Genomic DNA, 23,238 nt, shown 5'->3' on the forward strand with positions numbered 1-23,238 from the left:
AAAAGCCATTTTAACCTTGGATAATGCACCTGGTCATCCAACAGGCATACAAGAAGAGCTACCAGAGGAATTAGATTTTATCAAGGTGATTTTTCTTCCTCCCAAGACTACATCTCTGATTCAACCTATGGATCAGCTGATAATTGCAAATTTTAAAAAACTACACAAGGGCACTTTTTACCAGGTGCTTTGAAATGTGTGAGGCTACCAACATAACCCTAAGAAAATTTTGGAAGGAAGAATTCAACATTGTCATAGCAATTAGGCTAATTGTAAAGGCTTGGCAAGAAGTAACAATGAAATGTCTCAAAGCAGCAGGAGGAAACTGTGTCCTTCCTTTGGTATAATGAAGAAACTTCAGATGAAGGACACAAATTGGTAAAGGATATTGTGGCAACTGCTCATGATCTTAACTTGGAAGTAGAGGAAGAAGTTGTTGAAGAATTATTGGAGATTCATGACTGAGAACTGACTACTGACGAGCTAAAAGAACTTTTCAAGCAGCAATGTGAAGAAAAGGAAATGGAAATTTCATCTGAAGATGAGGATGGAGAGAAAGAACAAATTACGACTGCTGAAATCAAAAATGTTTTGGCAAACTGGGAGGAAGTTCAAAATGTTGCTATGAAAAGGAATCCAAACAAATCAGAACTGCAGATCTATTTAATGAAAAGTCCATGCAAACATTTTAAAAAAGAGGCAGAAGCAAACAACCCTAGACATGTTTTTTTTACAGGTCCATTTGTCAAAAAACTCCAAAGTGAGCATAACTGTCCTTTCTGGTGAAGATTGATAATTAAAAACTTTTCATGAACAATTCATTTTATCAATGTTAATTTTTTGTAGCAAATACATATACTGTATAATAAATAAATGATAATTACCATATTTTTATGACATTTTAAATGAGTTTTATCTGCATTTTTAATATGTACTATGATTTTGGGGAGGAGCCGGAACAAATTAATCGATTTTCAATTAAATCTTATGGGGAATCGAGCCTTGGATAACGACGGTTTTGGTTAACGACTGTAATCCTGGAACGGATTAGCGTCGTTAACCAAGGCACCACTGTACTCTGATAGTCTTTCTTGACTTGGAGAAAGCCCCTTCGACAGTATTGACTGGAACCAAATGTTTCACCGCCTAAAAACAATAAAGGTAGACTGAAGAAATAGAAGGCTCATATTTAATCTTTAAAAGCATCAAGAAGCCCTAATAGAAACAGCCAGCAATAAAGCAAAAACTGGAATAGCAAGAATACGTAGAGGTGTAAGACAGGGGTGCTCTCTTTCACCTACTGTTTAATCTCTAAATTGAAGATGCAATAAATAAATTGAAAGAACTAATAGAAACAGGAATTAAGATAAATGGAATTGATATTAACTGGCTACAATTCATGGATGATATAGCAGTTATAGCTGATAACGTAAACAAACTGAAAACCACCCTGACAAAGATGGAAGAAATTTTCACACAGTACAGTCTAAAAATTAATTATAAGAAAACAAAATTATTAATTACAAGTAAAGCAAATCCAATGAAAATAAACCTGGAAATAAATAATAACCTAATACAACAGGTATCCTCTTTTAAATATCTTGGAAGTCTTATCACAGAAGATGGAAGAAACCAATCCGATATTAACGCACGAATAATCTTAGCCAAAAAAGCATTCTACAACAGAAGAAACATTTTTACCAGTAAAGGACTAAGCATCCAGCTCAAAAAAAAGGCTAATGAAAACATACAAATGGAGCATTGCATTATATGGTTGCGAGGCCTGGATTCTAACAAAAAAAAGACATCAAAAGTTGGAGGCATTTGAACTTTGGTGCTAGAGAAAGATGATGAAAATTAGTTGGATAGAAAGGAAAAGTAATGAAGAAGTTCTAAATATAGTTCATGAAGAACAGTCATCAATGAAACACATCAATAAGAGAAGAAAAATCCTAATTGGATACCATTTGAGCCATGGGGATTGATTACAGAAATAATGGAGAGGACTGTAGAAGGAAAGAGGCCACGAGGCAGACCAAGAATTTCATATATAAATAACATAATGATGCTAGCTGGCGCTAAGAGTTATGAAAAGATAAAAAGGAGATCACAAGACAGGATGTTATGATGTGCTGCTATAATTACCAATCTTCAGATTGATGCACCAAAGAAGCAGCAGCTAAGATAATCTCAATTTTAAAATAAAAGCACTTTCAGCAACATGGTACTCCTGTGAATCAACCAATGCACAATTTTTGTGGACAAAAAGTTTGTTTACATCATTGCTCCCTACATCTGTGTTTTGGTGTTTTGCTATGAATTATAAACTGTTTATAACTATTCTTTTATTGTTTATTAATGACAGATAAATCAATGTTGTTGAATCTTATATGCCATTATTAATTGTGCTCCTACATGCTAGGGAGCATATGCATCTACTCTTTGCATTTCTGTAGTGGGATTAGTATGCTGAACAGCTAAGTACTATTCAGCTGTTTGGCTGAACAGTCAATATACAAGTAAAACTGACACTGTTTTAAATCAGATTGTGCAAATTATAAGCAGTGCTATCAGAACAACACCTCTGTTTTGGCTCCCAGCTCTAAGTCATATAGAATTACTGCATATAAGAAGAAATACGAAAGTTCAATAAAATACTGGAGGATGCATCTCTTCCTATTCATCATGATATAAATACTGGTTCCAGTCAACTAAAATCAAGATGTCCACTGTTTGAACATGCTAAGAAACTTCTTTCTGGTAGCTACAATGAGTCAGCTGTATGGGACTCGGAGTAGATTGACAGGGCTCTCTGGTGTGCTCTGGTAGCCTCTCCTCAGCAGTCAACATCCTGCAGGACTTGAGCTTCTCCAGAGCATCTAGATTACTTTCAACAGAGTGTGGAGTAGCCATTGTTGATGTAGTTATTTACTCTACAAATGGGAAATGTGGTCTTCTCCAGCATGCAACTATCTACCACATCACCAACTATTGCCTACATAGTGTTTATAGGCAATTGAGAAGACTTTCTTACTGTTTCCACAGCAATTCAGTGGATGAAACATTTAGACCTGAAAATTTGACTTATGTTCTTATTTTGTAATCTAATTTCTTTTTTAAATCTTGTAAATTTTAAAAGTGTGTATGTTTGAAATCATATAAAAAAAGCTAAGAACAATTGTGGAAAAAAAATCTCAGAGAGAACAAACTTGTTCAGGTCCAATAGAAATAGTCAAAATCTGATTTTCACTTTAAAGGAAATGGTTGAGAAATCATGGAAATATAAAAAGGATATACAGGAAAACCTTGCTTAACGTAATTAATTAATCCATCAATTAACGTGTGCTAAGCGAAATCGCACTAAGAAAATAAAATAAACCCATCGAAGAAGACAAGGAGTGATAACAAGAAGAGAATGTTACAACTAAGAAGCTAACTACAAAAGAACTTGAGCTGGTTTTCTATCACACTGAGCATGCCAAGGAAAGTTTGTTTGATGTTAATCTTGATATGGAACAAAGCTTCAACGTCCACCGAAATCTTGATAAAGCAATCACCAGCTATTGCAAATTGCATGACAAGATGAAAAAGTTGAGCACTATTCAAACATCTTTACTCAATTTTTTTGTTAAAAAGTAGCTCAATCAAATGTTTAGACATTAAATAAAAATTTAAGCATTTGATTTTTATTAACTTTGAGCTTCTTAGTCATGAGAAAGATTAAGGGCATGAACAGATGCCATCAATGGCAATATCATTAAAAATGAGGATATTAGGAAAGAACTTGACATTGTTAGCATCAGGAATTTGTTAGCAGAGTTAATCTCAGGTGATATGGTCACTTAAACAGAATGAGAGAGGAAAGATTAGCACGTTGTTCTTCTAGTTGAAAGAAAATCATTCTTGTTTAACTGTTCTGAATGGGAATCGAGCAAGTTTCTCACATCTTCATTATCCAGTTCATTAAATCCAAGTTCTCTTCCAATTGTACTAATTTCTTGAATAATGTTAGATCTTGGATTTTGTGCACAATAAACTAACATAGGCTTGAGTTTATAGTCTCCTTCTGCATTACCTCCTAATAAAAGCATAAGAGGATCTCTTGAGATACTTTGTATCCTGGTTGAGATGCTTCAGTTTTAGCTAGGAAAATTTCTGTTAGCATATGTTTTCCAAAGATACCAGTTTCGTCGATGTTGAATATTTGCCGATCGTCGTAATCATCCTCCTGAATTATCTTTTGCAATTCTTCATGCAGAATCTTTATCAGCACTAGCAGATTCCCCATTTATTCTTACATTATGCAGGTCCAGCATGATTTTTTAAATGGTCAAACCATCCCAAACTTGCAGTGAAGCTTTCACATTCCTCATGAAATTTGTGAATATGCCTTGTACTAAGAGGTATTCTTTTTTGGTTACAATCCTCAATCCAGAGTGATGGAAGACATTTCTTCCATCACTCTGGATTGAATGACCAAATCTGGATCATTAAATGGCTTTTATTTCAGGTGATCTGCATGCTTAAAGAAGTAGCAACTCTTCCCTTGTTCTTTGTATTCTTTGCTCTTATTAATATTGTCTGAACTGTAGACTCTTGTATCCCAGATCTCGCACAATCATTGTATTACTAGCACCACTTTCATGTCTCTTAATGACTTTCAGCTTTTCCTCTAACATAATTACTTTTCTTCTCTTTTTAATTACTGCCGCTTTCATTATCAGTCTTTCTCTTTTCCATATCAGGAGTTGAATATAATAAAGCCTTATAGGTAGCTAAAAGGAAAATGAAAAAAAAAATAATTGAGCAAGAGAACAGAGTTTGCACATGCGCTTGTGATGACAGCTTTGAGTCAAATGCAGAGTGTCGCCAGTCCCCACCCACAGCACTGCCACCTCCCGCAAAATTTCACGTAATGCAAAAAAAATCGCATCAACTGATTAATCATTTGCTTAAAGCAGGAAACAGTATCATTCTGTTCAATTGTGCTAACTGATTTTCACGCATGCTGAATTTGCATTAAGTGAGCTTTTCCTGTATATTCAAACTTTGCAGATCTGGAAAAGGCATATGATAAAATGCCAAGAGAAAATCCTTTTGAAACTCTATGATTATATGGTATAAGTGAGACATTATACAGAGCAGTATGTGGCCTGTACATGAGTTGTGATGTAAAATCAGATGTGAGATGAGTACATGCCATCTAAACTGTCCTTCATCATCATCTACATGGATATTGAGAGATGGATATAATAATACATGGATACAATAATGAGATATTAATTCAGCTTTACTTTATGCAGATGATGTTAATAATCCAATACAAGTCTAAGATTCTTCAACAAAATTGAATAACTGTTGTAACAAATTTGGTATAAAAATTAACAATAAAAAGACAAACGGCATCAAAGCAGTAATATGAAAAGCATCAATGGAACAAGTAAAATAGTTCAGCTATTTAGGGATAGTTTTTAGTGAAGATGGCAAATTAAATATATAAATAGACAGAATACATAAAGCTGGTTTTGATAAGGTGGCTCCAGATCATAGGTTCACAAACTTTTTCAGGCCACCACCCACTTGGCAAGACAAATTTTGTAACGCCCCCCCCCATTATATAAATTATATAAAATTGGGTTTATTTTTGTACAAATCAATTAGAAAGGTGGTTTTATATATTTTATATATATTTTGAAATGAAATATAACAAATACATTTGCTACTGTAAACATAACCTATTATACACACATATATACATGCTCTATTTTCTCATTGACATAGAAAATTGACATCTATCTCTATCTGACATGGTAAATTTTCAAATGATTAAATAATTGAAATAGAAAATTGATAAAAAAATTGATCGTGTAAGATGGGCATAAGATGAATTAAAATGCAATATTTAAATTTTAAATGATTATCTAATTGCATAATCACAAAAATAATTAATTTTTAAATATATATTATTAATTTCTTCTATAAAGAGCCACCAACCCCTAGACTGCCTGAACGCCCCCCAAATGCTTCTGATCCAACTATTGCCCCCCCCCCCCAGAAGGCTGCAGCACCCACTGGGGAACGGTACCGCCCACTTTTGGAAACCTATGCTCTAGATGAATAAATTAACATGAAAAAAGAGAGAAATTAGCCAGAACACTAAATTGGGAATATACAAGAGTGTTCAAACAAATTTTGCCTTAGGGATGTGAAATTCAGGTTAGAAATGAAATAGCTGATTAACTGTTAGACCTAAAGAAATCAGGAGAATGAGCAGATAGCATCAACTCATTAAATATGAAGCAAGTAGTGCTATGAGGTCAGTGTATTATGTCTGTCAATTGCATGTGTTCTTCTGGTCAGTTTGTTTTTGTAAGATGAAAAACCTGAGTTTCCAGAAGGAAACACCTATCCACTCACTTCCATATGAGATAAAGATGTTAGAAAGGGAAAGACAGCAAAATGTGTTTGATATCTGGATGGCAGAAGGAAGACCCATGTCCATCCATACATGTTCACTGGGCATCCACAGATGCCATAAGGTCACTCCAATGCTCTAATGACGATCTACACCTTCCTCTTTTTCCAGGAACTTTACCTTCTGTTACTGTTCTCATAAATCGTCCGTCTATCCTTTCAATGTGTCCAAAATATTTTAACTTTCTTCTGTCAATATCCTTAAGGAGCCTTAAAGTTCTACTGATCTTTTCTAACATCCATTCATTTGTACATCTTTCCTCAACAGCCTTCCGTAACACCACATCTCAAAAGCAGCTATCCTTTCATTTGACTTTTTTAAGTTCCAAGTCTCACATTCATAAGTCTGTTGGAAAAACAACTGCATCCAAAATCCTCAACTTTGTTCCTATGAAGATAGATCCATCCTCCCAGATTTTCAACAAATCTCTGACTTGTTTTAGGCCATTCCTAATTTTCTTCCGACATCTTCTGAACAGCAATTCTTCACATTAATAATGGATCCCAGATACTTAAACTTGCTGACTTCCTCAATTCTTTCTCCATTAAGGTACACTTGTTTGAAGAACTTCCCATTTGTATTTCCTTAGAGAACGATAATCTTTGTCTTGTTAGGATTTAGTTGAAGTCCTCTGTTATTACTGATCTTATTAACTTTGTCAAGAATTTGTCCTAGATCTTCCTTGTCATTACAAACGAGTACTGTATCATCAGCATACCACAGATTACTGATCAATCTACCTCCTATCCTAATTCCTGTCTTGAGCTTATCCAATGCTTCATGCATGATGTCCTCCACATATATACTAAACAAGCAAAGAGAAAGTAAACATCCTTGTCTAACTCCTTTTCCAACTTGAAGCCAATCAGTTAATCAAACACCTGTTCTTACTGGCTTCTTGCTCCCTATATAAGTTGGCTATCAACCTGATAGTGTGTTGAGGAAAAACGCATTCTTTTCATTACTTCTCATAGTTTCACATGCTGAGCACAGTCAAAAGCTTTAGAATAGAGTAGAGTAGTCTAAGAAACATATTACCAGAGGGAGTCTGAATTCTTTATTTTTTTCTATGATCGGTCTAAGGCAAAGGATCTGATCTCTGGTGTACCTTACCTTTCCTAAAACCTGCTTGTTCCTTGGGTGTCTCTGCATCAACTTTGGCCTCAATCATATTTAACATGATCCATCCATCTTCAAGGCCCACCTTTCCTAATTGGGTTGTGGAGCAGCAGCTGCAAGAGGGATTTCCAATGGTCATGATCCTATGCCACCAAGCTCAGGTATTCTGGTGGGACTCCCAGACGTGACCACCCAAGGTTTTGGATATAATCTATCCAGAGAGTCCTTGGCCTTCCACTCTCTGGCTTGGCAAAGAGGGCCTGCTGTGGGAGCCTATCTTGTGGCATTCTGACTAGGTACCCATACCATCGTAACTATGAACTCTCAACATGGAGAAGCAGTGGTCAAATTTTGCATTTTGACTCTGGGAAACCCAGAGTCAAAATGCAAAATCTCTGCATTTTGACTCTGTCGAATCTTGTCAGATTCGACAACCCCTCAAAGGAACTTTGAGGGGTTGTCGAATTGCAACCCCTCAAAGGAACTTCATTGCAACTGCTTTTAGCATGATTTTCAATAAAATTTTGCTTGAATGAGATATTAAACTACCATATATTCCGGCGTATAAGTCGACTTTTCAGCATTGAAAAAAGTACTAAATTTTTTAGGTCGACTTATACGCCAGGTCAAAAATTGATTGCTTTCCAAGTAAAAACTAGTACGCATCATACTCTGTTAAATTTATTAGCAATATACAAAAAGGGTAAATAAGTAAAATCATTTCAACTTATATCAAATTTATTTACAGACAAAATTATTTACATGTTATATAATTATTTATTTACAAAAGAAAATAGGTAGGTAACTACATAATTAAAATTTAATTTTCACTGTCTGAATGTATGAAAAGTTCACCGTACTCTGATTCTGTAATTTCTTCCGGTATATCGTCATATAAATTGTATTCATTTTCTCCATCAGATTTAGCATCAATTTCGTCATCATTGTAAACAAAATCATCTTCCAAGCCATCTAATTTGTTAGATATAGCACATTTTTTAAAATATTTTATTACTGGATCTGGTTTTATTTCATCCCATGCTTTCGCTACCCATTCACACATAGTTACCAAAGACACATGTCACATTTGTCCTCCTTTTGTGTAACTTTTCTCTCCTCCTTGCATCCACACATTCCACTGTTTTTGTAAACTGTCTTTAAATGGCTTGTTTATACAAACATCCAATGGCTGCACTTGGAATCACTGCCGTATTTGGTATTATTCTCTCTTAATAAAGATTTTGTGCTCTCTGTTAAATGGGATTTGAACATGTCCCACACTAAAATACTGTTTAGATTTTTTAATGCACCTTGTTGTGTATTCCAAATATTTTTTATCCACAGCTTAACTCCTGCTTCATCCATCCAACCATTCTCATGAACATGGACAAAAACGTTTCTTGGAATTTTGATCTTGGGCATTGTTTTTCTTTTAAAAATTATCATAGGTTTTAATTTAGTACCATCAGCCATACAAGCAAGTACAACTGTGAAATGGCTTTTTTCATGTCCAGTTGGTTTTAAAGAAATCATTTTACTTCCTTTCAATTCTACTGTTCTATTCTCGATCATGTCAAACATAACTGGAGTTTCATCCATATTTCCGATTTGAGACAATAAATAATTTTTTTGCTTTCTTTTAGCAATTATAAATCTTTGAAAACTTAATAACTTATCATCCAAATCCTTTGGCAGTTTCTGTGCGATTTTCATTTTTAGTCAAAGCACTAAATTTTTCCTTTCCATAAACCAGCTACACCAACTCACTGTAGCTTTGAAGTTTTTGCTGTCCTTTTTATTTGCTTTGCCCCAATTCAAAGCAAATAAACGAATATTATTTCTCATTATAATGAGTCCATTTTGGCGATTTTCTCAAACCCAATCCACAACATTATTTTCCAGAATAGGCCACTTAAAATTCCTTTCCGTAATGCGCACTTATTTTTTGGCATTTTCATTATTAAAGTTTCATTTTTTCTCCAATCGCGAACTAGTTTTTCGTTTACTCCGAACTGACGTGCAGCAACACAGTATTTTCTTTTGTAAATTTAATCACTTAAAACTCGCGTCATATTTCATTCTTTTAAAAGGAGCCATTGCACTTTAGTTCATTATTGGTCAACTGGTCAATATGAAAAAGAAATTTTTCGAGTTGACTTATACAACGAGTATACTATAAAAACTTAAAAAATTCCAATATCGACTTATACACCGGAATATACGGTAATAGTTCTATAAGTAAAGTGGATATTACATCCAGCATTATTTCAAAACTGAACATAGAAACTATGAAAGTTTTGTAAAAATAAGTTGACCAGAGAGCTTACGGGACTACACTCACCAGTATTCACGAGTTGCCTCAGCGTGGACTACTTAGAAAATAAACACTGCTCAAGCGTCTATATATTCGCTTTCTATTAGTCCATTTTGATAAGGTTTCAGTGGCTTGACAGCTGTTTTGAACTGGTTGGTTCTCCTCAGAGATCATGCTTTAGTAAAGCACCTCTCTAAAAATTAGGCGATCCTCCAGGCCACTCCCAATGAGTGACCGAAGGATTGTCCAACTCAGTAGTGGTTCCGCTCAGTGACAGGCTTGCCCTACCACTGAGCAGAACAGCTCATATTCCGGGGGAAAAGCATTCACTGACACAACCCCGACAGAAGCTATGTCGGAAAACACCTATCCCTGGAGACTCAAATTGCTCTCTCAAGGCAAAAATCCCCAAAATCTTAAGCATCCCCCCACAGGAGCCAAAGCTAGAAGAAATCTTAAGAGAGCAAAAACTCTTATTCAGTACTAAGGAGCTTGAAATATCGGAGAGGTGTATTTTTTGTAAGCGAACTCTCAGTCACTGCATAAAGTATTTACTAAAATAGAGTCAAAAGGCTTCAGCTCGGCAACGCAAAATTATATAAGTGGATATTAGATCCAGCATCATTTCAAAGCTGAATGTAGAAACTGTGAAAGTTTCATAAAAATAAGTTGACCAGAGAGCTTATGGGAATACACTTACCGGCATTCATGAATTGCCTTAGCGCGATCTACTTAGAAAACATAAACACTGTTTATTATTATTTATTAACGAAAACTTTATTTTTACCAACTTATTTTTTTATGAAACTCTCAGTTTCTACATTTGGCTTTGAAATAATGCTGGATCTAATATCCACTTATATAATTTTGCACTGCCAAACTGAAGCCTTTTGGCTCTTTATTTTAATAAATTGTAAGCTTTCATATCTCCCTTCTTATGTAGTGGTATGAAAACCGACTTCTTCCAGTGTCTAGACCATGATCCTGTCTCCCATATTCTTGTAATCAATCTATGAAACATTCTTATTCCTCCATCCTCTGTGGCTTTAACTCTGCTAGGATTACATCTGCACCTGGGACCTTATTGCTGTTAAGCTACTCAACTTCATGCCTAAGTGGAGGAGGTTCCAAATTAGAATTTTCTTGGTGAGAGGGCTTCTCCAAATTTTTTTTTATCCACTCTATTGTACAGTTCCTCACAGTATTCTTTCTATCTGTTTCTGATTTCCAATTCTTCTGTTAGTAATGCTCCATTCCTCTCTTTGATGACATTCAATTCGGCCTTAAACTTGTGCTTTAGGTCACGAACAAAATAAAATATCTTTTTATAATTGTACCTCCTAATCTGGAACTTTATCTCTTCACATTTATTGATGGCTCTTCTGACTTCTCTATGTAATCTCTTATATTCTTCAGTCCCTGTGTCTCTTTGTTTTTCCAACCACCTTCATTTGATTAGTTCCCATGTTGAATCTGATATCCGTGGGTATCTTGGTCTTCTTATTGGGCTGAGATAATTCTTGGCTGTATCCTATATTATCACCTTGGCTCTAGATCTAGACCAAAATCTAGATGAATTGATGTAGTTAGCAGCTTAAAACATGAATTCTGACAATACTGCAAAAAAATTAATCTGTCATTATAGATTAATTTGGAAGAAAATTGTTGATAAGAAGCTAGTAATACTGTTAACTTAATGTAAACTCATTGTAATATCATACTAGCCTGTACAAGCCTTGAGGATATACAGTATGATGATAATTTGCTAATTTTAATGTATATTATTAAAATGAATTCTTTATTATAATTTTTTTCAAGTCTTTCTTATACCTTCTTGTGTCCCTTAGTTGTTCATATCATAAATTTTAGGGCCAGTGAATTGGACAAAGTTATAATTCATATGAAAAAAAATAATAAAATACAAATTCATAAGGTACTGAAGTAAAGCCAAATTTTTCTGTGACGAACAGTGCTTGATAAGTATATGCTGCTAATGCCGAAATCTATATTCGATTTTGGATGAACAGTATAGTTATGAAAAAGTCTTACTTACAGAATAAGGTAATCAGTTCTTGTTTAGGATCTATATAATGGCTAATATCTTCAACTGAGGGTTCAATTGCTAAGTTAGTACAGGATGCTGCAAGGAAAAAAAATGAAAGATTAAATCAGAAATGACTCAAGTGTCAAACGTTTCATTGTGAACTTTTTAATTAATAATATATAGCATGATGCTTTGGTATGACTACACATTGATGGCCTACTCTTTGTTTGCTATGATGTAAGCAAGCAATAGGATGCAGTAGACAGTACAATGGGGGATATCACAGGAAGTGACATCACTTGGTTAAATGATGTGCCACCATACAGAAGACTACAAACTATTATTATTATCTGGGACCTCCAGGGAATCAAGGACTCTTCGAGGGAGGCTATACATTTCCCAATCCAGCTGTCATACTTTCCCTTAAACTCATTCCCATTAGATGCACTTACTACTTCAACAGGCAAGTTATTCCACTCACTCACTAGTCTGTGAGAAAAAAATCTAGCTCTTACGTCTTTCTTAATTGTGAACAAACTCAACTTCCATAGATGCTCCCATGTTCTCTCCCACCTTACATATAATGAAAAATTCCAGACAATATCCTATAACATCCATTCAGAAGTTTATAGACTTCTATCATATCACTCCTTTTTCTCCTACTAGCCATAATCTGTAGTCCACATACTCGCAACCTGTCCTCATAATCTAAATTCTATAATCCCGATATAATCTTTGTAACTCTTCTTGACACCCTTTCCACAACTTCTTTATCTCCTTGGAACCTAAAAGACCAAATCTGTGCAAAGTAGTCCAGGTGCAGTCTTATCAAGACCTTGTAAAGAGTCGAAATAACTTCCTTCTCCTTACAGGTCAAGGTTCATTTCAAAATTGCAACCATCCTCCAAGTTGTATTTGAAATTTCTGCCATGTTACTATTAAACTTCAAATTCCTATCCACCATTACACCAAGATCCCTAATCTCAAGAGTAATTTCTTGTAGCATAACCCTGTACATTTAACATGCTGTTGGAAATCTCATCATACAAAAGTGCATACCTTCCTAACAGTGAACTGACAGCCATTTTCATTTGCCCAAATTTCTATTTTGTAGATGCTGGATATCAGTAGCTTTCCTGATTGCACTGCCTACTTTTGCATCATCAATAAACAACTGAACATATCCTGTTAGACCTTTCCTGATATCATTAATATATAGACTGAACAACAATGGTCCAAGAACTGAACCCTGAAGTACACCACTGGACTTAAATATGTCAGATTTAAGATGACCAATGGTGTACCTCATTTAAGATATACCACTTTTTGATATCTGTCTGTCAACCACCAACTGATTTCAGTCAAGAGTTTATATTCCAATCCCATATTCTCCAGCTTATGCAACAGCCCTTTCATGTGGTATTCTGTGAAATGCCTTGGCAAAATCCAATATCATGATAGTATATCCATTCCCTTTATCCAACTCGACCATAACATTGTTATAAAAGATAAAACAAATTGCTACATGATCTCCCTTTGGTAAATTCATGCTGTTCCTTGTAGATTATAACCTTTCTGTCTACCCATTTCAATATGCAAGTTCTTATCAACTTCTCTAAAATCTTCACCACCACACTAAGGATACTGATAGGTTGCTAGTTAGACATATCAGTATTTGCATCACCCTTGTACGATAGAACTATCATACATTCTTTCCATTCCTGTGGTAATCTTTCTTGAGTTGAGTTTAGGTAAGTTATACAAATATGTCAAAGGCATAGCCAATTTGGCTGAACATGCCTTCAGCACATGTGCTAATATTCCATCTGTCCAAGTAAAACTGTGCACTATGTTACATATACCTGGTTGGTATATCTTAGCAAAGTGAGCACTCATTAATTGAGCAATCTTATTAGCTTCTGGCACTCTGTAAAGTTATTCTTCCGCATTCATTCTTTCTTCTCCTGTGGCATAATGATAAAATTCTTTTGGATTGCCTTTAGCCTGCATAGCCAATTTCTTTTCATACTCTGATTTAGCTTTCTGCACAGTACTCATTCATTTTCTGGCCTGTGCCTTATATGTTTCATTACTCCTCTAACTTTTATTTTCATGACATTCCTTCCACATGGATTATCATCATCTTATGGATTTCTTGCTTAATAAGGTTGCACATCCATTTTCCATTTCACACCCACCCTATTTACTCTTCAAACTCTAAGGATACATTCAGATACCGCCTCATTTAAGCACTTTTTTAAAGATTTCCATGCATTGCTTGGGAATCTTTTCCATTCAGTAAATGATACCATGGGACCAAAGATAGTATTCTCCTAAGTTGCTCATAACTTCTAACTTTGTAGTTTTGTTTTTTACTTATTCTAAAATAAAAATATGCAGAAGTTCTTAATGTCTTTTTTTTTGTTTTCATGCTTTTCCTTAGTGAAGTTTCTTGAAATGAGTTTATTGCAATACTGTATTATTTTTATTATGCTCTTTGTTATCATGGTATATTTATTTTTGTGCATTTTTCTAGATGTAGCTTTATGAACTGGAATTTGTTGTATGATAAATATTTTGTTACTTTATGTGTATTTATATTACAAAGAGGAGTTTATTGTTTTTTAACCTGGTTTTCCCTTTCAGTCGTTTCCGACCGTAGGTGACTTTGTAGGCATTACCCACAAAGTATTCCTGAAGATAAAACCAGATGGCAAAGATTTGCCATCTGCTTCTATCTCTGGTCATTTCTGTCACTCTCTAAAGTCTGATAATTGTGACCTTTCCTTCAAAGACTGTAGCTAAGTTCTTTTTGGCCTACCTCTTGATCATCTACCTCCTATGATTCAATTCAAGACTATATTTGGTAATCTTTGAAAGGACATTCTCTGGAATGTCCAAACCATCTTAACTGCTGTTTAAGAAATGTAGCTATCCTATCTTCTCTACAGTTTAATTCATGACTGACATGCTCATTCGTTTTGTGTTCTGACCAGTGATGCTAATTTATTTTTCTTAAGCATTTCGTTTCTAATGCTCTGATTTTCTGTATTTCTTTCTGACTGCATGTCCAAGTCATAGCTCCATATGTTGCTGTAGTTATAGTAATGGTTTTATAGAGTTTTAGTTTCAGGCTTTTTTGAAATGATGTTTAATTTATTCATATTAGACCAACCTTTGTTAAGTCTGTATTTCACTGTTTGTGTTGTTGATGTTGTGATTAATGAGATTGCCAAGATTATGTAAATTGCTTTACTTGTTCAAGTATGTGATTTCCTAAGTTCTTTGAATTTTTTTTTTTTTTCCTTTAAAATTGTTATATTTTTTTCCAATTGTTCTTTAGATTCAGCAAGAATAATAATATTGTCTGCATATTTGATGTAGTTGATATTCGTGCCATTTATTTGTAGACCATTTGTTTGAAGTCAATAAAACTGCAGTATATAGGCAAGTTGTTTTTTTTTTCAGTACTTTTCAGTCAGGCTGTTAACTTCAACTATGAATTTGCATATATCGTCGAGATAAATAAATATATAAATTTGGTGAGAGTGGGCAACCCTTTATGACTCCTTTTTCTATTTTGAATTTCATCATCATCAAATTCCTGCCATGTGCCCTCAAGGGGTGTACAGAATATGACAGTACTACATGAAAAATTTACATCATTACTAACTTCCTATCTACAATTTTCCTCCAAATCAGTCTGTTACTTGTCAAGACTCCAACATTATCAGATCTTATATTTCTATCGTCTAAGGCACTTTGTACCGTATCAATCCACTTATATCTTGGTCTTCCTCTGGGTCGTTTTCCTGCCAACCTGGCAGAGAACACTTGTTTTGCTAATCTTTCCTCTCCCATTCTATTTAAGTGACCGTACCACCTGAGATTAGCTCTGCTAATGCATTCCTGGATGCTGACAATATCAAGTTCTTTCCTAATATCCTCATTTTTAATATGATATTGCCATTGATGCCATCTGTTCACACCTATAATCTTTCTCAGGACTCTCATTTCTGCGGTCTCTAGTCTTTGGTCAAGTGTTTTACTTCTGACCCAGCTCTCAGATCCATAAGTTAAAACTGGTTTGAACACTGTCTTGTATACAGCTAATTTAGTGTTCTGACTAATTTCTCTCTTATTCCATATGAATTTATTCAATTGACTTCCCACCATACCAGCTTTGCTGATTCTGTTGTCTATTTCTATATTTAGTTTACCATCTTCAGTAAAAATCATGCCTAAGTAGCTGAAATGTTTCACTTGTTCCACAGGTTCTCCATTCACAACACAGTTGACATTTTCAATTACTCTGTCTATTTTCATTGTCTTTGTCTTTTTATTGCTGACCTTCATACCATATCTATTACAACAGCTATTCAATTTAGTCAGAGAATCTTGCAGACTTGTAGCGGATTTATTTAGAAGTATAACATCATCCGCATAAAGCAAAGAGCTGACATTAACATGTCCAATTTTGATATCAGGTTTAATACCACTTTCCTTCATAATGTGATCCATATAGATAATGAATAACAGAGGGGATAATGTACATCCTTTTCTCACACCAGATTTAACATTAAACCATCTTCCTGTACTTCCTTCAATTCTAACTGCTGACTTACAACTCAAATAAAGACTAAGTATTGCTTGATATAATGCCCCATTGACACCATATAATTGCAGTGTATTGAATAGCTTCTCTCTTGGCACCTTGTCATATGCCTTTTCCAAATTGACAAAACTTAACATAGATCTTTGTTATATACCCATGCTTTCTCGACTATTTGTCGTAACGTGAAGATCTGATCCTGACAGAATCTATTTGGCCTGAATCCAGCTTGTTCTTCACCAAGCTTTTCTTCCATAATTCTTCTCAACCGTTTCTCAAGTATACTTGCATAGATCTTGCCAGGAACACTCAGTAGGGAAATACCTCTGTAATTCTCACATGCAGTTTTATTTCCCTTTTTATATATGGGTAATATGAGAGCTCTACTCCAATCATCGGGAATTCGTCCCTCTGTCCAGGCTTTCTGAACTATGCAATGCAGCCACTGTAAGACTCTTATACCACCATACTTCAGCATTTCTGGTCGAATATCTACTCCTGCTGCCTTTCCACATTTCAAGCCTTTGATGGCTTTTTCTACTTCAAGTATGCATATGTATTCCTGACTGCATGCCTGGTCAGTGTTTTTTTATCACTGTGCTGTCATCACTGCTTGTTTCATTTAGCAGTTTTTCAAAGTAATTACTCCATACTTCAAGGATATCTTTTTCTCCTGTTTTCATGTCACCTTTATCATCTCTAACTCCTTCTACAGCACTCTTTCCTCCATTCCTAAGCTTCTTCAACAACCTCCAGAATATTTTGCCACCTTCTTGATATTTATTTTCTATATTCTTGCCAAAGTCCTCCCATGACTTTTGTTTAGCTAGTTTTACACACTGTTTAGCTTTCTTAGATTTGTCTCTGTATTCTGTAAAAGTAAAAGCTGACTAATTTGCCAGGAACTTTTGATATGCTTTCTTCTTTTCCTTCACTGCCTCTTTAACTTCCTGTGTCCACCAGGGAGTTCTGATTTTTTTATCCTTGCACACAACCTCACCACATGTCTCTCTGGCAGAATCAATCAATGTTTTCTTCAGAGTTTGCCACTGAATCTCCAAGGTTTGATTCCTGTTCTCAAACTCTTTCATTTTTTTTTCAATAATCTTTCTGTCTTTTAGTCTACAGTTCACATCTGAGAGCTGCTCAACTTTTATTCACTTTAAAACTTTCTTACATGTTATTCTTTTCAATATGAAATTCAATTTTATCCTGCTCAAGACTAAATAGTGATCACTTCCAATTTCAAATCCTCTGTACACTCTGGTGTCCTGCACCAGGGAGAAAACATCACTATCAACAATAACAGTCAATGAGACTTTTCTTATTCCTAGCCTCTTTTCTCCATGTGAATTTGTGCACATTTTTATGTTGAAACATGGTGTTAGTAATAACCAGTCCATGTCCTGACCAGAAATCCAACAGATATTTGCCATTATTGTTAGCTTTGCTCTTTTCTCCAAATTTTCCCAAAATATTTTTATATGTCTCACAATCATTTCCTACTCTGCTATTTAGATCCCCAACAAGGACCAACTTTTCCTTTTTCACTGTGTCAGTTGCGTTTTCTAAAGCATCAAAAATTCCTCCACTTCTACCTTAGTAAAACCTTCTGTGGGACCATAGGCACAAATAAGTCTCATTGTCCAGTTCCCCATTCTCATATTTGCCCACATTACTCTACTTGAGAGTGACTGCTATTCAAGATTAGCCTCATATTTTGTGTTGAATACTATGGCTACTCCTTCTTTTCCTTGATTGTCATTGCCTGAATATAACATTTTGTATTTATTGCTCAGAAAGATCTCACCAGTTTTGGTCTTTTTTGTTTCAGTCACCCCTATTATGTCAATCTGTTACTTATCTAATTCCTCAGCTAGCTCCATTTCTTTGCCATTCAGGCTTCTTATGTTGATAGTACCGATCTTTAACTCTGGTGATGTTGAGTTGGGATTTGTTTTCAGATTTGTTCCAGTAGCCGACTTTTCGCTGTTCGCCCTGGTTCCCTGGCGAAAACAACGGAGGCCTTGTTTAACCGGGCGACGCCCCAGCCGGCATGAAATTTTGTCATGTTGTACCATCATTTTTTATTTGGGTTTAACCAATAAGAATACAATTTGGTCGGCTAAATCCCAAATTGACAGCCCATCCTCGTTCGTTCAGTATCAAATATTTTGAATTTGTCTTTTTTTATTTTATTGAATATGACAGTTGCTTTGGTATCTTCAATAATAATTCATAACAAAAGGTTTGTACTGAATCTAATGTCATAGGTTTTAAGATGTTTATCATTTTTTTCCTGTCAATGGAATCAAATGCTTGTTTGAAGTCAATAAAACTGCAGTATATAGTCAGTCAGGCTGTTAACTGTAAAAATGTAGTCTATAGTAGACCTTCCAGGTCTGAATCCTGCTTGATCTCCTATTGTCTCATTTCATTAAAGTCTGGATTCTATTTTGAATAATGCATGTGAAGATTATATAGCTATGACTTAGCAATGTTATGGGTCCATAATTTTCACACCTTCGTTTATCTCCTTTTTTGAGAACTGGTATTATGATACCTGTCTTCGATTCATCCGGAATTTCACCAGTATATAGTATTTGGTTAAAAAGTTCAAGCAGGAAATTGATTGCTGCTATGCCACCATATTTACATCAGTAGGAAGTTTGTCATAACCAGGTGACTTAGATAAATTCATTTGGTTTATTGCATTCAAAATTTCTTCATTTATTATGAACGGTTTGTTTTTTAAGTAAAAACGTTATATTTCCTTAAATTAGATATACTGTTGATATGTCACCTATGTGTGCAGAGTAATGGCAATCAATATGTCTTTGTTTGGAGAGCTAAATTTGCATTATTTAGTGCAGATGTACTCATCACAAAAGTTGAAAGATTTGTGGAAGGGGGGAGTGAAATTGGTGAGAGTGTGTAATAAATGCTTTGAAAATGAATACGGAGAGAACAAATTACATGATAGTAGAGTAGAGAGCACTGATACAAGATCGTAAAATGTAAATATTATTATTGTGATACCTCCAGGGAGTCCATAGACTCATCGAGGGAGGGCACTTGCTCCACCACTCAATCCACCAAATACAACAAACCACAACTACACCAGCCCCATCTACTGCCCACTACCACTAGTATTTTCACAGACAATCACAAACATCCATTCCTATGGCAGGATTTGAACCCACAGTCTTTTGACTGGAGAGCGGATAAGCTAACCACTCAGCCAACCAGGCTGGCAAATATCAGCAATAATGCTGAAAGTGCAGTAGCAGAAGTTCAGCAAAACATACAAGACCTAAATAAAGAAACTGCGAGTTTGCATGCAATCCCTTCACAGGAGAAAGCACGAGACTGAAAGGATGCTGAAATCACAAGAGATCAGTCAAACTGAAAACAGAAAAAATCAAGAGGTCGAAAAGAAAACTACAAGAATAATTGAGAGCATGAGCATAAGCATAATTATTTATAGTGATTCTATGATAAAGGGAGTTCTGGAGAGACTCACCAACAGGGTGAAGTTTGTGGCTCTGGCTCTGGTGTCATGCTATGACAGAAGGACAGCAATAATAGCTAATGAATCAATATGCAGGTTGTGCAGAAAGAATGATATAGATTTTGTGGACAGATTTGCACAATGCTGATGGATTGCATTAAAGGATTCAGAATTAGGTATCTGGAGAGTGTGGCATCTTTATTTACTGAGAGTGTAGAAATGCAAAATCAGGAAAACTAAAGCAATTATGGCAGATGAGAGAGAGAGTGACCCATTAAGTGAATGAGTGTGAATGAACAAAAAATGCAGAGTCTAGTCTCTCAGACAAACAATATCGATCAATTTAGAATAGTTGGGGACCTAAGGGGATGCTATAGTTTCTATATGCTAATGCTAGAAGCTTCAGGAATCGGGAATGAAAGGGAAGAGTGTTTAGCATTGGGCAGTGCAACCTTGCCAAAAGATAGAATTAGTGAGACTTGGCTAACAACAGATGACATAGTTACAGGGATAGAATATAATGGATTTAGTTTTCTGGGAGGTTAGAGTAGACAGGACAGAGGGTGAGGTACTACTGATGACAGCAGATGAAGTGCGACTAACAAGAGTAGGAGTCAGTCATGTAGATGGCAGTTCTGAGTCAATCTAGTGTGACATTGAGGACAAAAAGACAAAATATAAAACTGGTTGCTGTTATGGGCAGGGGTGCAAGAGCTGATGTGAAAGGTATGCATTAGCAGATCAGTGTAATGAGTGCAAGTCGAGTAATTATTATGGAAAACTTTCTAGACATAGATTGGAAGGAGGAAAGATCACGTGGCAGGAAGAAAATGTTGGGAAGAGAAACAATTACTTGAAGCAGAATGCAACATTAATAGGAACAGAAGATTTCCATAACTAAGGTGGTTACATTGCCTCCAATTGGCACAATTGAGCTTGACTTGGGAGGTAACAAAATGTGAAAATTCCAGTTAAGAAGGTTATACATGGAACTATAAGGCAGGAGATTATGATACACTTAGGAGGCGACTTGAAGCAGTACCATGGCATAAAATTTTGCATAATATGTTCACATTGCATGGGGGATAGTCGAAGGATATCTGAAGGAAGCAATATCACACTATATACCCAAGGTATACAGTGTGATATCATCATCATCACATATCAAGGATTTAGGCCTAGCATGGCCTGTTCCAGCCTTAGAAGTCATCGTTGAATCGTTTAAGAGGACGTCCTGGTTTTCTTTTTCCTAATGGCTTGTACTTTAAGGCTTGTTTTGGTAATCTTTCTGTTTTCATTCTTTGAACGTGTTCCATCCATTTATGTTTATATTTTTTAATTTTTTCTATTACTGGTTCTTGGTTTAATTCTTTCATATTATCTTCGTATCTTTTGTGATCAAATAGGGTATACTTTGCAGTTTTTCTCATAAACTTCATTTCTGCTGTTGTTAATCTTTGTTTGTCTTTTTGTTTTATTGTCCAGATTTCGCTTCCATACAATAAGACTGGTAGGGCTAATGTATTGTATACTTTTAGCCGTTTGTTTTTGAACTAGGTTTGGTTTAAATATAGAGTTAAAAAACAAACGGCTAAAAGGTATACTTTGCAGTTTTTCTCATAAACTTCATTTCTGCTGTTGTTAATCTTTGTTTGTTTTTCTGTTATTTTTAAATATTTTACAATTTTTACATTTATATCTTTTTCATTTTCATATGTGATCATACATTCTAGGTAGTTAAATGAATTTACCTGTTCTAAGATCTTGTTAACTAATACTATTTTAGTTCTTGCTGGATCTTGTCCTTTAAAGGCCATAGTTTTTGATTTTTCCGTTGATATTATCATACCATAATCTATGGATATCTCATTTAGATTTAAAATAGCTTTCTGTAAGTTATCTTCAGAATTTGTAATTATTATTTGGTTGTCAGCAAAGAGGAGAGTGTTTAAGTTCACTGTAGGAGAAAGTTTAATTCCCTGATGTAACTTTTTATTCCATTTTATTATTATTTCATTTAAGTAGATATTAAAAAGAGTTGCTGAGAGGGGACATCCCTGTCGGACCCCTAGGTTTCTCTCTCTCGTATATGATAGCTCATCATTTAATCTTAATTGTATTTGATTATTTTCATATATACTTGTGATAGCTTTTAGGATATTATTTGGTATTTGTCTTTCTTTTAATATGTTAAATAATGTTTCTTTTAACTTTGTCAAATGCTTTTTCAAAGTCAATAAATGCAATATGTGTTTCTAAATTATATTCTCTTCTTTTCTCTACTATTAATTTTAGGCAAAAGGCTGGGTCTATACATGATCGTCCTTTTCTAAATCCATTCTGTACCTCTAGAATAAAGTTTTCGGAATATTTCATTAGTTTGTTATTTAAGATTCTGCTATATATTTTGTAACAGGAATTTAGTATACTGATACCTCTATAGTTTTTAGGGTCATCTCTATTACCTTTCTTAAAGATAGGAATCACAATTGCTTTTTTCCATCCTATTGGGGGGATACCAATTGAGTAAATTTTATTTAAAAATAATAAGTCTTTTTTTGAATCTTGTTCCTGCGTATTTATATAGTTCTGAACCTAGCTTATCTTCTCCAGGTGATTTTCCGTTTCTTATTTCTTTCAGGCTGATTTCTAATTCTTCTTCAGTTATTTCCTTTTCATTTTCATTAATTGTTTGCCAGTTGTCTTTTTTAAAATATTTGTCTGTCCACAGTTCTGTGTAGTAATTTAGAAATTCGTCTAATTTTAATTCAGTGTTTAATTTTATGTTTTCTTTGGTATCTGCATTTAGGTGTTTCAAAATTTTATATACATTGGGTCTTATTTTATATAAATCATGTTCTAAATTAGAAACAAATTTATTCCATGATTCTCTATGTCTTTTTCTGACTTCTCTTTTAGCTATGGCTCTTATTCTTTTATATTCTATTTCATCTTCTAATCTTTTACTGCTTAACCATTTGTGATAGGCTTCTTTTTTCTTTTTAATTATTTCTTTGATTGTATCATCCTAGATCTTCAGGTTTTTTCTTTTATTGAATCTTTTGGTCTTTCCTAAGCTTTCATTTGCTGCTGCATTTAGTATCATTTTTATATTAAGCTATTTATTTCTATTTCTTCATTTTGTTTTATTTTATCTAGATAT

At 34.7% G+C, this 23,238-nt stretch overlaps 1 protein-coding gene across 1 annotated transcript in view; it reads right to left on the reverse strand.

Moving 5' to 3' along the window:
• The window catches only part of udt (protein undicht), a 226,866-nt gene that overhangs the window by 189,873 nt on the left and 13,755 nt on the right, over positions 1-23,238 (reverse strand). The window contains exon 4 of the mRNA XM_090411198.1: positions 11,962-12,048. Coding sequence (XP_090267324.1) covers positions 11,962-12,048 — 87 coding nt within the window. The remainder of the gene's footprint in view (positions 1-11,961; positions 12,049-23,238) is intronic.

Source organism: Typopeltis vanoorti, chromosome 21 (assembly GCF_054136105.1).
Source record: "Typopeltis vanoorti isolate ZY-2024b chromosome 21, IOZ_Tvanoo_1.0, whole genome shotgun sequence".
Lineage (NCBI taxonomy): Eukaryota > Metazoa > Arthropoda > Arachnida > Uropygi > Thelyphonidae > Typopeltis > Typopeltis vanoorti.